Source organism: Rosa chinensis, chromosome 1 (genome assembly GCF_002994745.2).
Source record: "Rosa chinensis cultivar Old Blush chromosome 1, RchiOBHm-V2, whole genome shotgun sequence".
NCBI lineage: Eukaryota > Viridiplantae > Streptophyta > Magnoliopsida > Rosales > Rosaceae > Rosa > Rosa chinensis.
The window spans coordinates 44,099,138-44,113,644 of record NC_037088.1 but is presented as its reverse complement, the minus strand read 5'-3'; the positions used below and the strand labels follow the sequence as shown (position 1 = coordinate 44,113,644).

Sequence of the window (14,507 nt, the reverse complement as noted above, 5' to 3'; positions counted from 1 at the left end):
TGTTGCATTTGCCCACGACATTCTCAAAGAAGAAGTGAACCTCTTGCTCTACCCCTTTGCCAAATTTTAGGGTTTTTTGCATGAAGAAGGGTTTTGAAATTGCATGAGAAACCCTAACCCTAATTTCACAAGTTGCATCAAACAGCTTCTGATCCAGATGAAGAAATTTACCCGCAACAGAGGCAACGTTAGCAATAGTGTTCCTCTGTTTATATGCTGGCGGCATGTCGGTGATGCGAACCCAAAAGAAAAGATCCTCCATCTTTACAGATTGCAGAGACGCCACTCCATCATATGGCTGAATAACAACCAAAGCACGATTGAAACTCCACGGTCTACCCATAAATACTTTATTTCTATCTCCCCGAAGATCAAAGGAGAAAAGAAAGCGATTCAGAGCTTTCTGCGGAACGCTGAAACCTTTGTTCAGCACCCAAATTTGACGAAAATGCCTACGCAGATCAGCAGCATTTGTTGGCTTTGTAGTTAGAGGCCTTGCCAGAAGGTAGGACTGGGCATTGGCTTTGTAGTTAGTGCTTATTTTCACCCTCTGGATCACGGGCACAGTTTCCATACTGACCTGGGTCACCGGGTCAGTTTGCAGGTCGCAAAAGTGACCCAGAGGTCACCGGGTTAATTTGAAAACTGTGCCCATGACCCAGATGGTGGAAATAAACATAAAAAATAGTGAATAGTAAGTGACTTGCTAACCCAACGGGTGGACTTGCTCCAAGAGATGGGTTGTTTAATTTTTCCCAACTCGACCCAATAAAATTGAAGATTACTTGAATTTTATACAAAATTGCTTGATTATTGAACTGTATTTTAAGCATCAGCGTATGCACCCAATATGTTTTAGTATGTTTAGCATCAATACACTGAATTTCAACTATTATATAGCAGAAAAGTTCTACTGTATGTTAATTTATCAATACATCAAACAAATTCATTCAATATAGAGGTAAACTGACTTTATGCATTCATAGTCTGACTTGGTTTAATCTCGAATTAGTTAACCTTTATATCGAACTAGTCTACTATTTATCAAACCTTTTTACTTGATGTATGAGTACCTTAATGTACATTTCATGAATCTATTAACTTGAATTTTGAGTTGAAGGTTTAAATTAGTTGATTCTGATTCAGAATAAGTAGTAAACAATACTCATCGAAAAAAGTGTATTCCTATTCTAATTAAATAATGTTAGTAAATTTCATATTGAGAATAATTCATTCCTATACTAATTTATTTTTCTCTCCACATTTAGGTTGTCATTTGATTCTTGTATTCTCTATTCAAGTAAACAAACATGCCATAAGATATATGTTTACAATAAAACCAAAACAAAAATGTCATGAACCAAACACCACCCAACAATCAGAATCCAGATCATGCATTTTCAACCAAATTGATAATCAAAACACTTGTTTAGCATGTGTTCGACCTGAATCTATGCTGTGCAAGTTAACACTCATGCTTGAACTACACAAGTTCACCACTTAAAAGCATCTTTAGCAATGCTAGCAATTTTTGAGTCAAATTTTAGTCAAAATAGCTAAAAAATCATTTTGGCTAGCCACTTTAGAAATACATCTGTATCAGTGCTCTCTATTTTAGCAAATTTTGAGTTTATATTATTTTTCAAATGAAGATTAAATAGTTTAAATGTATTTATAAATTACGTTTAAAATTAATGTTTTAAATTACAGAGAGGCTCATCTCGCTCTCTATATTTAGGAGCGAGATAGCTAAAATTTATAATGAAGAGCTACTTAGCTAAAACATACTCTCTAAAATAGCTAAGGAAACAAAATAGAGACTCTACTAAAAATGCTCTAAGAGAGTTGCACCCAAAAGAGAATTTAATTCCTTCTGATAATATGAGACTCACTGTTGTTGGCAAAAGTAAAATGTATACAGTATACGCATGTGATAGGGATATTTAGAAGAGTTACATGGAGTCATTAAACAAGTAGAATTGATTTCTTCCTGTAATCGATATGACATGTGCTGATTGTCAGGTTTGTTTGTATAAGACTTCACTAAGGTATTGGAGAATGTTAAAAGGTATAATTCAGTGCTCATTACCTAGTTGAGATTAAGGGTGATGATAGATTGAGTACTACAGTACTACTAGTGCAACTATTTCGCTTCATCTTTGTCAGGATAACAATCTTTTGTGAGCTTGTGAAGATTGTTAGAATAGTGATTACATTGTTCATTGTTTTAGCAGTAACTTTCTTAATACCGTACTCAGTTGTGTTTATTATAATATTAGCTGTAAAGTAGAAATAGTAGCAGCTAGCATTTCTACTAGCCAATGCTTAATTGTATGTTAAAGAGAAAAATCTTTTATAATTTTAATTCATTAACTGTTTGAGATTCAATAAAGATTTGAGAGTGATTTTTTTTTCCCACTGTTCTAAGTTTCTTTATTCAGTATAAGTAGGTGAAAAACTAAGCAAAATATTAATCAACAAAGTTCCATTAGCTCTTCAGAAGCAAGGTTGTGGGACGTACTTCATTCCCATTTCCTTTAAGGAATATAGGTTTTATCGTAACAGATGAGTTGAACTGTCAACTGTGCAAGGAAAGTAGTGTGCTGTCTCATCAAATTGCAAGCCCCATACTCAATCCCTGATCACAACATGTCAGAGACTCTATTCCAATGCCAAACTCATTTCACTGGCACATGATGTACTTATGTGCCAATAAAATGAGATTAGTACCACCGTTACCAAGACAAACATATAGCGCGATGTACTTATGAACTTAAATACAGAATGTCTGTTATCGTTCTTGATATGTATTTGTTAACTGCTACACCCAATTTAATGAACCAAACAATGCAATTAAGTGATACAGTGAAACCACAATAGAAATGTGTACAGCGGCCGCCTCTCTCTCTTGTTTCTAGGGTTAGGGTTTTGGCTTTCTGTGCAATTTTCAACTGATCAGCTATGAGTTCTGTTGATACCATGGTCGCGCATCTCGCCTCCTCTCTTGCAATCGCCGAGGGGAAGAGACAAGTGGATCTCCGTCCATCACAAGGCAAGGGCTTGAGGCAGTCAGATGTTGTTATGGTTGGGAAACTTCTGACAGCTAGGGAGTTTAAGGTTGCGATTTTTTTGGGGATGTTTCGTTCTGCTTGGAGGGTGAATGGCACGTTGCAGGTGTGGAGGAGGCAGAGGGCCAACGTGTGCTCTTTACCTTCTCGGATCCGGCGAACCATCTTAGGGTTTGGAAAGGGGCGCCATGGGGTTTCAACAGAGCCCCTGTGGCATTGGTTGAATATGATGGAGTGGTTTCGGTGGAAACGGTGCCATTGATGAAGGCATCATACTGGATCACGCTGCAAAACATACCTCCTGCATTCTGATCAGAGCGAATCATGATGATGATTGGGTTTACCCTTGGTGACTTCCAAGAGAATGATAAGTAAGGCAATAAAATGGGGGAATATCGGATCCAGGTTGAGATCCCCTTTTCTCGACCTCTGCCATTTCAGAGATGGTTTTGGGTGGAGGACACGGTGGAGTTCCTTTGCAAATTCTACTACGATAAACTGTTTAGTCGCTGTGGGGTTTGTGGTTTTATCACTCATGTAGGGCTGTCTTATTCCTGGCTGGCTTTGGATGAAGATGAAACCACAGCGGCGCGTACAATGCTGGTTGAACTGGTAGCGATGTAGGTGAGTTCTGGATTGCAGCCAGCGCAGGCAGTGATGCTAACGGGCTTAGGGTCTGGTTCTGCTAGCTACAGCAGAGTCAACTCGGTTTTTCAACCTACGGTTTCAGTCAATTGCCAAACCCTAGTTTTTAGAACACAGGTTCCGAATGCTATACTGGAATCTTTGCTCCATAATCCGGCCTATCTAGTGCAAAAACCATGCCGCAAGTCACCATTAGAGAGCTTGAAGGTACGGAGGTCATGGCTGCAAGTGTAGTTAGGAAGCGCAAGGATAGTGTGGAAGCTGAGGTTACGGTTTCTCCAAAGAAACTGAAGTTGAGTTTAGCAGTGGGGAAAAGGAACTTGGATCTGATTGACATGGGTCTGATTCCAATAAGCCAAGAGAATGATGGGACTACCAAGAAGTTGAGAGGAATACCTGTGGGAAGCAAGAACAAGCTCCCATACAATACTGCTGACAAGAAGAAGGCTGCAAAGCCAACAGATGCTGTGGAAAACAAAAAGAAAGCCAAGCAGAATTTGTTGGATAAGTTGAACAGTGCAAGTGAAGGAACAAGCTCTAATCCGAAAGGAAAGGAGCTTGTGATTGCTTAAAAGCATATGTCCCAAGGGTGCAAGCCTGTGTGAGGGTGGAAAGCTTCTATGAGTTTTCTAAGATGTCTCTAGTTTTTTGCTTGTACCACAATTGCGTGATTGGCAGGTAAAATGCTAGTTGAATGATTTCCTTTTGTAGAAGACAAGGTGATCCGTTCTTGTGTAAGCTTGCACAATGCAAGCGCTTTTTAGAACTTAATTGTTTACAGTTTCTTAGATAGGTTATACCAGTGTTTATTATCCGGGTTTCTTGTTTGAGAGTTTGTAGACTTTGGCCTTTTCATGGCTATTGATTCTAATGATATCAATTTCTATTCAAAAATATATATATATATATATATATATATATATATAAATGTTGTAAATTACCACCCAACAGAAATGTTCCTCATCCACATGATCGATCATCCAATTTTCTTCAACTTAACCCTCATGTTCAACTATATATAAAACTCAAAAGGAAAATTCTACGGTACATTAATATACCGATACATTAAATAGACTAAATTTGATACAAAGCTAGATTGACTCCATGCATAAATAGACTAACTTAACTTGATCTCAAATTAGTTTACCTCTATACTTAATGTACCGTAGAGACAGACGGTAGAGTAGACAAACCCAAACTCAAAAGAGTTGCACCCAAAAGAGAATGTGATTCCTTCTTTGCCCCGGCTTTGTCCCACTACAGCTCCATGCTCATAATACCAGACTCATTGTTCTTGGCAGACCTAAAATGTACACTATGATAGTGCTATTAATTCATATTGAGCCTATATATAAAATTATCAATTACACAAATTGATATTTATGGCTAAGTGTGTCATACTTAAATATCAAAGCTTGGAATATTATATAAAGGTAAATGTGTCAATTGTTGTTCCTTTTTGTATTGTTATTCTTTGCTAATATCTTTATCTATAATTTGAGCATATGAAACTGGTTCTACTCTTATCATGTGAGGTAAGATTCTGACGACTTAGCTAGTCACTGGCTAGTTGTTATATAATCATTAAACAAGTTTTTTTTTTTTATTTTTTTTTATTTGCTGATTTCTTCTCTGTAATGGATGTTTGTTGGTTTGATTTAGTGTTTTATGCGACTTCATTAAGGTACTGGAGAATGCTAAAAGAGATTAAGGTATGGTATAAACATGCAAAATTTTAATCAACAAACTTTTATTTATATCACAAGAGAAACATCAACATTTGTGTGGAATCATTCCTTTTCTTTTTTTTTGTTACAGTATACACACAACCTTATATGAGATTTCTTTAATTATGTCAATATTTTTTAAGAGACAGTGATGTACTGATGTTGATTCTAAAAATTTAAACAACTAAATAAATACTCGATCACTCGGCTAGAATTGATCCCAATGTGTAACACATGAATAAAATTGGATGATATGAAAGTGATGTGTTGACACTACTTGATGTAAATGTAAATGCAGAGCAGAGGATCCTTAAAAGAATATAGATAGTGTACAATTTAATATGGTAGCAATAGCCAAACTCCAAAAGAATAAAACAAATGACATCAAATATAAGCAATGCAATAAGCACAAAAAAAGAAAAAGAAAAAAAGGAACAAATCAATGAAAACAAAAATTAGGGAGACCAAGTTTATCTCATAGACATTTGTTAAAATTAAAATGAAGTGAGAAGGCTCCATCCCACCACGTCAATTAGGGGAACATTCACATCGACTTGGAGATTGTAGGAGGTCCTGGAGATCCACGTTGGAGGTTTACGGGATTCTATGGATATGCTAGGACCACAGAAAGAGATCGGTCATAGCAACTGTTACGGAATTTGCGTGATCTAGATTCTTTACCCTGGGTTGTTATTGGGGATTTCAATGAAATCCTGAATAATGGAGAAAAGATTGCTGGGCTACTTCTTTCGGAACATCAGATGCGTGGATTTCGTGAAGCTCTTGGATATGGTGACCTTCTTGATGTAGGGTTTTAGGGTGCTATGTCTACATGGTGGAATTCTGACACACTGATAGCTAAATTTATAAGCTATTGATTTTCCTTATTCTCCTGCAAATATGTCAATTGTAATATAGGGAAATAAGGGTCTCCCGCAGAGGATTAAGTTAAACTAAAAGCTTCAACAAAAGTCACAAAACGTGACTGCAGTTCCTACTGAACAGCAGTCGAAAAACAAACTAAAAACCTAACCAAAAAAACCCAGAAAAATATGAAAATTTACAGAGACGAACTAGACACACAAAGCGTCCATCACACAAAATTTGGGAATTTTTGGAGTTCGTTTACTATGAGAATAAAATACGTTAAAACAGAGAACAGAAAGAAAAACGAAACTGAACAGATTTAAGATTGGTTGATATCAACATGATGAAACTAGCTAGGAAGGAAGTATCCACCTCCAACAATCACACACAACACACTTTGTCCAATTTACTTCCAATTAACTTAGTTGAAGACGCTCAGATTGGCTCGGTACGCTTGAACACAACCTATTACCCTTTCTTACTTTGTACGCTAGGCAGGAAGTGCTCTACACCTAGACTATTCCCAAGCAATGCAACCTAAAGGTACGTTTATTAGATTAAACATGCAGAGATCGTTAAGTTTGAAAAGAGTTTGAGCAATCACTAGGCATCGCAAATAACTTAGAGCCTTGCTAAACCTAGGGTTTTGTTTACTTGCTAGTGAAAACTACCAATTACTTCTCTAGATAATTTGAGGAATCCAACTATTGATCCAGGCATCAAACAATCAAAGTATTAGAACCCTAGCATGCATACTAAGTAGGCCTCCAAAGCATACAAACATAGAATTCATCAATGAGAAATCAGTAAACAAAACCTCAACTTTATTAATTGGAAAACAAATTGAATATCAAAGCATGTTATGGATCATGTCTAGGGGCTTCAACTGCCCCCTAACTACCGGAAATTTAGTTACACATAATTGGAATCAAAAACACAAAATAATGAAAAAGGGAGGAAGAAGAAGAGAGGGAGAGCTGCTGCAGATTGATCTCCTTTTATATGCTTAGAGGTTAGGAAATCCAAAACCTAAAAGAATTAGGGTTCACGTGCTTAGGTGGAGTTTTCCTATTGGCTCTTGAACTTGATGACTTATTCTAACCATTCACATCGTGCCATTTGTCCATCATGAGTCGGAATATGAAGCACAAACTCATCCTCGGGCTTCTTGGTGTGATTTGGGCCTCGAAACATAAATTCCCGTCCAACCTCAGATTCACGCGCAGCCTGACCTCTTGTACTAAATCTGCCATAACTTTCTCTAGAAAAATGATATTGATGAGCCGTAAAAATATTCGGAAACTAGACATCCGAGGCTATCCATCACTATAAAGATCATTCTCTGGATCGTTCTGAGCTGGTCTCAGTGCTCTGTCGAAGTTAACTGATCTGCACAGGCAGATTTTCCAATTTTTCTTTTCAATCCCTCTTTTACTTCTTTTCTTCTTCTTTACTCCAAGATACCTATAAAATAAATAAAAAAAGTAAATAACTAGAAAATACACTAAACTAACAAAGAAAGTATGGAGATTAACGCTATTAACATCGCATAGATATGCTCTTATCACACACAACTCCTATTAGATCGTGCAGTTTATACACTCTGTTGGTGGGATATCTACGGGCATGCATGAGTGCGTGTGATTCTGACCATCTTCTGATACTCTTACAAGCCAGCTCTGTTCCATTGGCCAAAATTCCAAGAGTGCACCGGTTCAAATTCAAAGCTTACAGGCTTCAACATAATGATTGTGATGAGGTTGTGAAGCAAGCATGGGCAACAAACGTGACCGGAAGTCCTATGTACTATGCAGCCAAGAAGATTGAGTTCACAAGGATACAGCTTGATGATTGGCAAAAGAGAGCTTTCAGGACTAGGCAGCAACAGATGTTGGGGGTGCATGCTCGTCTTGAGGAGTTACTAGAAGTTCCTGTGTCGGTGGAGGTGCAGAATGAAAAGAAAGAGCTGATGAGCAAATTGCAAAATCTTCTTTCACAAGAAGAATCTTTCTGGAAACAACGGTCCAAAGTGACATGGTTGAAGGAGGGGGATAGAAACACAACCTTCTTTCATCGAAAGGCTGCCAATAGAAAGAGGAAAACTTCATTCATGGTCTTTATGATGAAAATGGGAATTGGTGTGATAATGACGTAGGTTTGGAAAGAGTTATCTCTACTTATTTTCAAAAGATGTTTCCTGCTTCCAATATAGATTTTGAGGCAGTGAATGACACTTTAGCAGCTATACAACCGTGTGTAACACAGGCAATGAATGTACAATTGTGTGCTATTTATACACAGGATGAGGAGGTGAGGACTGCTTTGTTTCAAATGTATCCCACCAAATCCCCGGGACCGGATGGTATGCCTCCTCTCTTTTTCCAACATTATTGAGACACTATTGGTGTAGACATTACTGAAGCAGTTCAGAGTTTTCTCCATTCAGGTCAACTTCTTCGTGAAATTAATTTTACTCATATCTGCTTAATTCCCAAAGTCGATAATCTGGAAAATATGTCGGAGTTGAGGCCTATTGCTTTATGCAATGTTATCTACAAGATTTGCTCTAAGGTAATAGCTAACAAATTAAAGTTGATCTTGCCTGAGGTGATTTCTCCATATCAAAGTGCTTTTGTTCGGGAGATTGATTACTGACAATATCCTTGTGGTCAATGAAACTGCTCACTTTGTTCATAACAAGAGGGAGGGTAATGAAGGTTTTATGGCTTTAAAGTTAGATCTAAGCAAGGCTTATGATCGCATGGAATGGAGCTTTTTGAAAAAAGTTCTTGACACATTTGGTTTTGCTTCTTCATGGATTGAGTTGGTGATGCAATGTATTAGTACTGTCCGGTATTCATTTTTAGTCTGTGGAAGGCCTCGGGGGCTTGTGATTCCTAGCAGAGGACTGAGACAAGGGGATCCTTTGTCTCCATATTTATTCTTAATTGGAGCAGAAGGTTTCTCTGCTTTATTGCGCCGGAAACAAGAGTTAGGTTTGCTTCAAGGTATTAAGGTTTGTGATGGAGCCCCTTCTGTCAATCATCTTTTATTTGCTGACGATAGTATGTCATATGCTCATGCTCCTTTGGAAGATTGTTACCAGATTCAGGAAGTTATTGAAACCTACGGGAGGGCCTCAGGACAATTGGTTAATTTTGACAAAAGTTCAGTGGTGTTCAGTAAAAATGTGGACTTTGCTATGCAAGAAGAAATATCCAGATTGTTGGGAGTAGAAGTTGTTGAGTCCCATGAAAAATACTTGGGATTACCTACTTATGTAGGGAGAAAGAAAACTGCAACCTTTCAGTACATTAAGGAAAATTTGGCTAACAAGCTTTCTAATTGGCAAGGGAAGTTACTTAGTGGTGCTGGAAAGCTCAAGCGTTACCTACCTATGCTATGAGTGTCTTCCAATTGACAAAGAGTTTTTGTGAAGATTTGGAACAGCTTTGTGCTTGGTTTTGGTGGGCATCTACAATGGATAAAAGAAAGATTCATTGGAAAACATGGAATGCGTTGTGTAATCCGAAAGAAGCAAGGGGACTAGGGTTTCGTAGCTTGGCTAGCTTTAATTCGGCGATGCTTGCTAAACAAGCTTGGAGGATTATTTCTAACCCTAATTCCTTGGTTGCTCGAATTTTTAAGGTAAAATATTACCCTACAAGCTCATTTTGGTTGGCAGATAATCATTCTTTTCCTTCATATTCTTGGAGGAGTGTTTTCTCTACAAGGAATCTATTGAAGCAAAGCACATATTGGCAAATTGGTTTTGGGACAGAGGTCAATAATTGGAATGATAATTGGTTGCCGAGTTTGCCTAGTGGTAGGCCTCATGAGAATGCAGCAGGTCTTGCTGAAGTGATTCAGGTTTCTGATTTGCTCACTACTAATGGTGCTTGGAATTATGATATGATTGTTAGATTGTTTTCTTCAGAGGAAGTGGAGGCCATTTTAAGTGTGCCTCTAAGTTTGAGAAGGGTTGATGATAGATTGGTCTCGAAATTGGAACGGGATGGGAAATATTCTGTTAAAACGGCGTACAAGTTCTCCTTCTCTCATTCTCCTGCTTGTGTACCCTTTGAGCTATCGGTTAACACTGATTTTTGGAAAAAAAAAATTGTGGAAAGTGAAGATTCCTAATTCGGCAAAGATTCACATGTGGAAAGTGTGCCATAATATTCTTCCATCCACTACACCAAAAACTGCATCACACAACGGTGAAAAAATGTCGTCTGATTTGAAGAGTCACCGTCGTCTATCTCGATGTTGTCTGATGAAAAATCAGACGACGGTGAATTCACCGTTGTATGATACAAAGTCAGTCGACGTATATTTCTTAACACCGTTGTCCAAGAACTCGACAGATGCCGGACGCACCCATGCTCAGCAGTTCACACAACAGAATTTGCTTTCATGCCGTTGTGGGTTGAATTTTCATACAACGGTTTTGTAGTTCAGCTGTTGTGTGATTAAAAGTAAGACAACTGTGTTCTAGTATTTTCTGTTGTATGAGCTTAAAACTAGACGACGTTACTTATTGAAATCCATTGTGTGATAGCTATGAATGAGTTAAACTAGACGACGTTACTTATTGAAATCCATTGTGTGATAGCTATCAATGCGTTGTGTGAATACCCAGAATTTTTTTGTTCAGACAACGTTGGTTGACATTTCTGAAAATCTATTGTATGTTTGCTGCAAACATCCATTCTCTAAATTGATTTGTGCATTAATTTGGTCCATTTTACCCAATGAACAGTGAATATATCTATCAAGCAATCCATCATAATATCTAACATTCTGTACATAAAACTGCAAAAGGCAGTATTTCCCAAACAAAGTTGTCCAAATTTCAAGCCAACAATAAAAGAAGAATAGCATTCTAGTGCATGCCCATCTACTTGGGACATCAAAAGCTAGCTGATACACATTGTTCCAAAACATGCACTTCATCTAATGCATGAAAATGTACCAGCAGAGAAGCACAAAAAATAAACTACAGAAATAACTGCTTTCAAATGTCTGCGACACTGCAGTCTCATTCAACTGATTTAACAGCAAGTGCTGACACTGCAATGTAGAACAACAAAAACATGAGAAATGAGAAATCTTACTAGATCAATTCTTGTTCTATCTTAATATTTAATTGGGACGTGAGAAATCTTGGCCCACTCCACACCGAAAATTCCAGAATCGACTATCATCGTCTGTAGTGGTGTCTTGCGCAAGCAGTCGGGCAGCCTACCAAGTTTCTTCAAGTTGGTGCAAGTTTTTCAAATCTTGCAACTTCAACATTCCTTCTTTGTGTAATGACCTGTGAGACTACCCAAGGCAATGGGTACCAAGTTTCTTTTATGGTGTAGTACGACCACTTGACAATCCATCATGCCTAGATTTAGTTCAACAAAATGTCAAGGAGTTACTAATTATTTAGTTGTTCAACAAATAAGCAACCAACATCAGTAAGCGGCGCATTTCAGTACAACACCCAAAATTTATATATTCTTGTATCATGAGTAGTAAAAAGATAAGAAATGACCAGTAAGAAATAGACAATAATATAACATACAAAACCTTTAAGATTTGATCTGATGAAGAGAGAAAGCAGGATAAGGATCACCAACAGCTAACACCATAGGTCCCTAGCTAGCAATCAGTACCAGTATTAAACACATATTAACAAAGAACTTAAAGTTTGTTGTGATATCGACCTATCCAGCTTACCTATGCAGTACTTTTAATGATCTTCATAACTCCAATGCCATTCTCGGTCCTTGAAGCTTCAAAGTGGTTTATAAATGTACCCTGGAGACTTTTTTTGCCTGCAGAAAATACATAATTAGAGCATTTCTTTATAAAGTGAATTGAAAGTAATGTATTCCATACTACGTATTCAAATTTGTATTTGGAGATGGGGCCTACAAGTTTTTAAGCCTACAAGTTTTACAATTAGGTCTTGGAGGTCTAAACTTCCAAAACATTGCCTCTGAAATTTCCTTTATGGTGTGTACCACCACTTGACAATCCTCATCCTGTTACGCAATTAGTAAGGAATATTGGTGATGGAAGGCCATGACTAACTAATCTCAGAATTTTGGATGATTGAGTGATTGGAAATTTAACATACAGGGGTTGAGAAGAAAAGTGTGGGACTGCATTGTGATGTGCAGAATTTTTTGTTACTTGAGTACCAGAAAGCAATATCAAAGTATCAAACAGACTAGGCAGCAACAACGTACTACAAGGAATGAAACAACTTACCACTCAACAGCATCCAGTAGCTCCTATTTCTGAACCACCATTTAACTTCAACTGATTTTGTATCTTCATATCCCTTGTCTAAGTAATGCACTTACCAAGCGTCACACCCTAAACCTTTTAACATCTGTAACTAACATATATATAAGAAGCAGTACACATGCATATATTTTGCAATATTTAGGGGAGAGAGTATATGCGGGTGTAGCCTAACACAATGGATCTAGCTTCCAATCCACATTCGTGTCCACTCCAAAAAAAGCCTCAGCCTAAGAGAAGAAAACCCATATATGCCATGGAAATTAGTTGTCAAACATAATAAAAATTAGAAAATTTGATAACTAGAATGTGCTTAAATTGAAGCCTTTAAAGTATGGCATTGGATCAATGAACATGCTGATCGATAACATGTACCTAGTTTAGCTAAGGGTCGCTTTAATCAGTTCAATGCATTCCTAATCTCCTTTATGGTGAAAGACCCTATGATGCATAATCCTGCATAGAACATTCATCAAAATCAGATTTATTTCTCCAGCTGGAGGTAAATAGATCTTTTGACAGTTTAACAAATTGACAACCGGGGACTATAAGCATTGGATTGCAGTGAGAAGACATAGTGACTAAATAATCGTGTTCTTATTGCAGATAATGCAAAGTAATATGAATACCTAGCCTGAATGTAAATATATATCCTTTTACTGAGAAGAAACTAGAAAGAGACAACAAGTTTAGGAAATAGACATGATTTGGCATGGGGACTACAATATAAACTGAAACTAAGAGAAATGACAAGCTATTGCATTTGTGGTTTAACAAGGAAACAACTCCATAGTCCAACAGAATCCTGTAGCTCCTGCTAAAATACATTTGTCAAGCTTCATACACTAAACTTTTATCATGATATATGCACCAATATATTTCAATTCTAGGCAATATAGTTCTATCAAAGCACCAGACTATGTTTGTGTGTAGCTTAACAGAATAGAGCTCTTTGGTTCTGAACCATATAAATACCTTCAAGTAGCCTTCAATGATTGAGGTGGAAGGATTTGAACGGTCCATTTGCACAAAACCAAATATCAGGCTCCCGGCCTGCTGCTTATTGTTAAGATACAGATTGTAGAAAATGCTTCCAAACCCCAATTTCTAGTCAATCCCTGTCAGCATGCATTCCACAAAACCTTCAGACACCAAACTTTCAATGGAATCTGTAACTTGAATATACATGCATCAAAAACCATTGAAACATTTAAGCTACTGAAGAATAGTCCATATCTCCATACCCCCAACATGTCATAAGCACATCAAATTGGATGAACTCCAACTTCACAAGTTAATTCAGTCACGACCTTTGCTGACAAGAACAAACAGTTTCGATATCAATTAGCTATAACAGTTTATGGTCGAAATTTTCTTTTTCATCATTGCATAAGGAGTTAGAAAAGAGACACGAATGTAAAGAAAAAAAAAGTTTTAAGATTTGATCTAATGGAGAGAGAAAGCAGAGGTGTATCTAGCTAGCACACGTAGAGAGCTTCATCAGCTTGACAACTCCAATGACATTCTTAGTCCTAGAAGCATCAATGCGGTCCACAAGTGTAACTTATGATTCTCTGTCGGGAGAACTTCATTTGGACGTGACTTATGACCTGTACAGAGACAGTACCAGTCTTTTACTGAATGAATATAATATATCAATTGAAATTTCAAATAGCAGCCAAAGCGGATTCTGCACAGGTGTGTGTGTGTGTGTATATATATATAAGAGGTTTGCTCCACTCTTCTACCACATGATCCTTTAATCATGTTTGGCTATCTAAGATGCTTCTATTTCTTTCCCAGCTTGAAATTTTTAATGAAGAAGCCCTCCAAAGTTGGGTTGCTTACCATATCCTGATTGACTTGCACATATCCCATTTGCATTTGCAAGTTCTTCATG

At 37.4% G+C, this 14,507-nt stretch overlaps 1 protein-coding gene across 1 annotated transcript; it reads left to right on the top strand.

Annotated features, from left to right (window-relative positions):
• Window positions 1-7,937: 7,937 nt before the first annotated feature.
• LOC112167491 lies at window positions 7,938-8,462 on the top strand. The gene has a single exon (XM_024304518.1). The coding sequence runs from the start codon at window positions 7,938-7,940 to the stop codon at window positions 8,460-8,462; it is 525 nt and encodes a 174-aa protein (XP_024160286.1).
• Window positions 8,463-14,507: the final 6,045 nt, after the last annotated feature.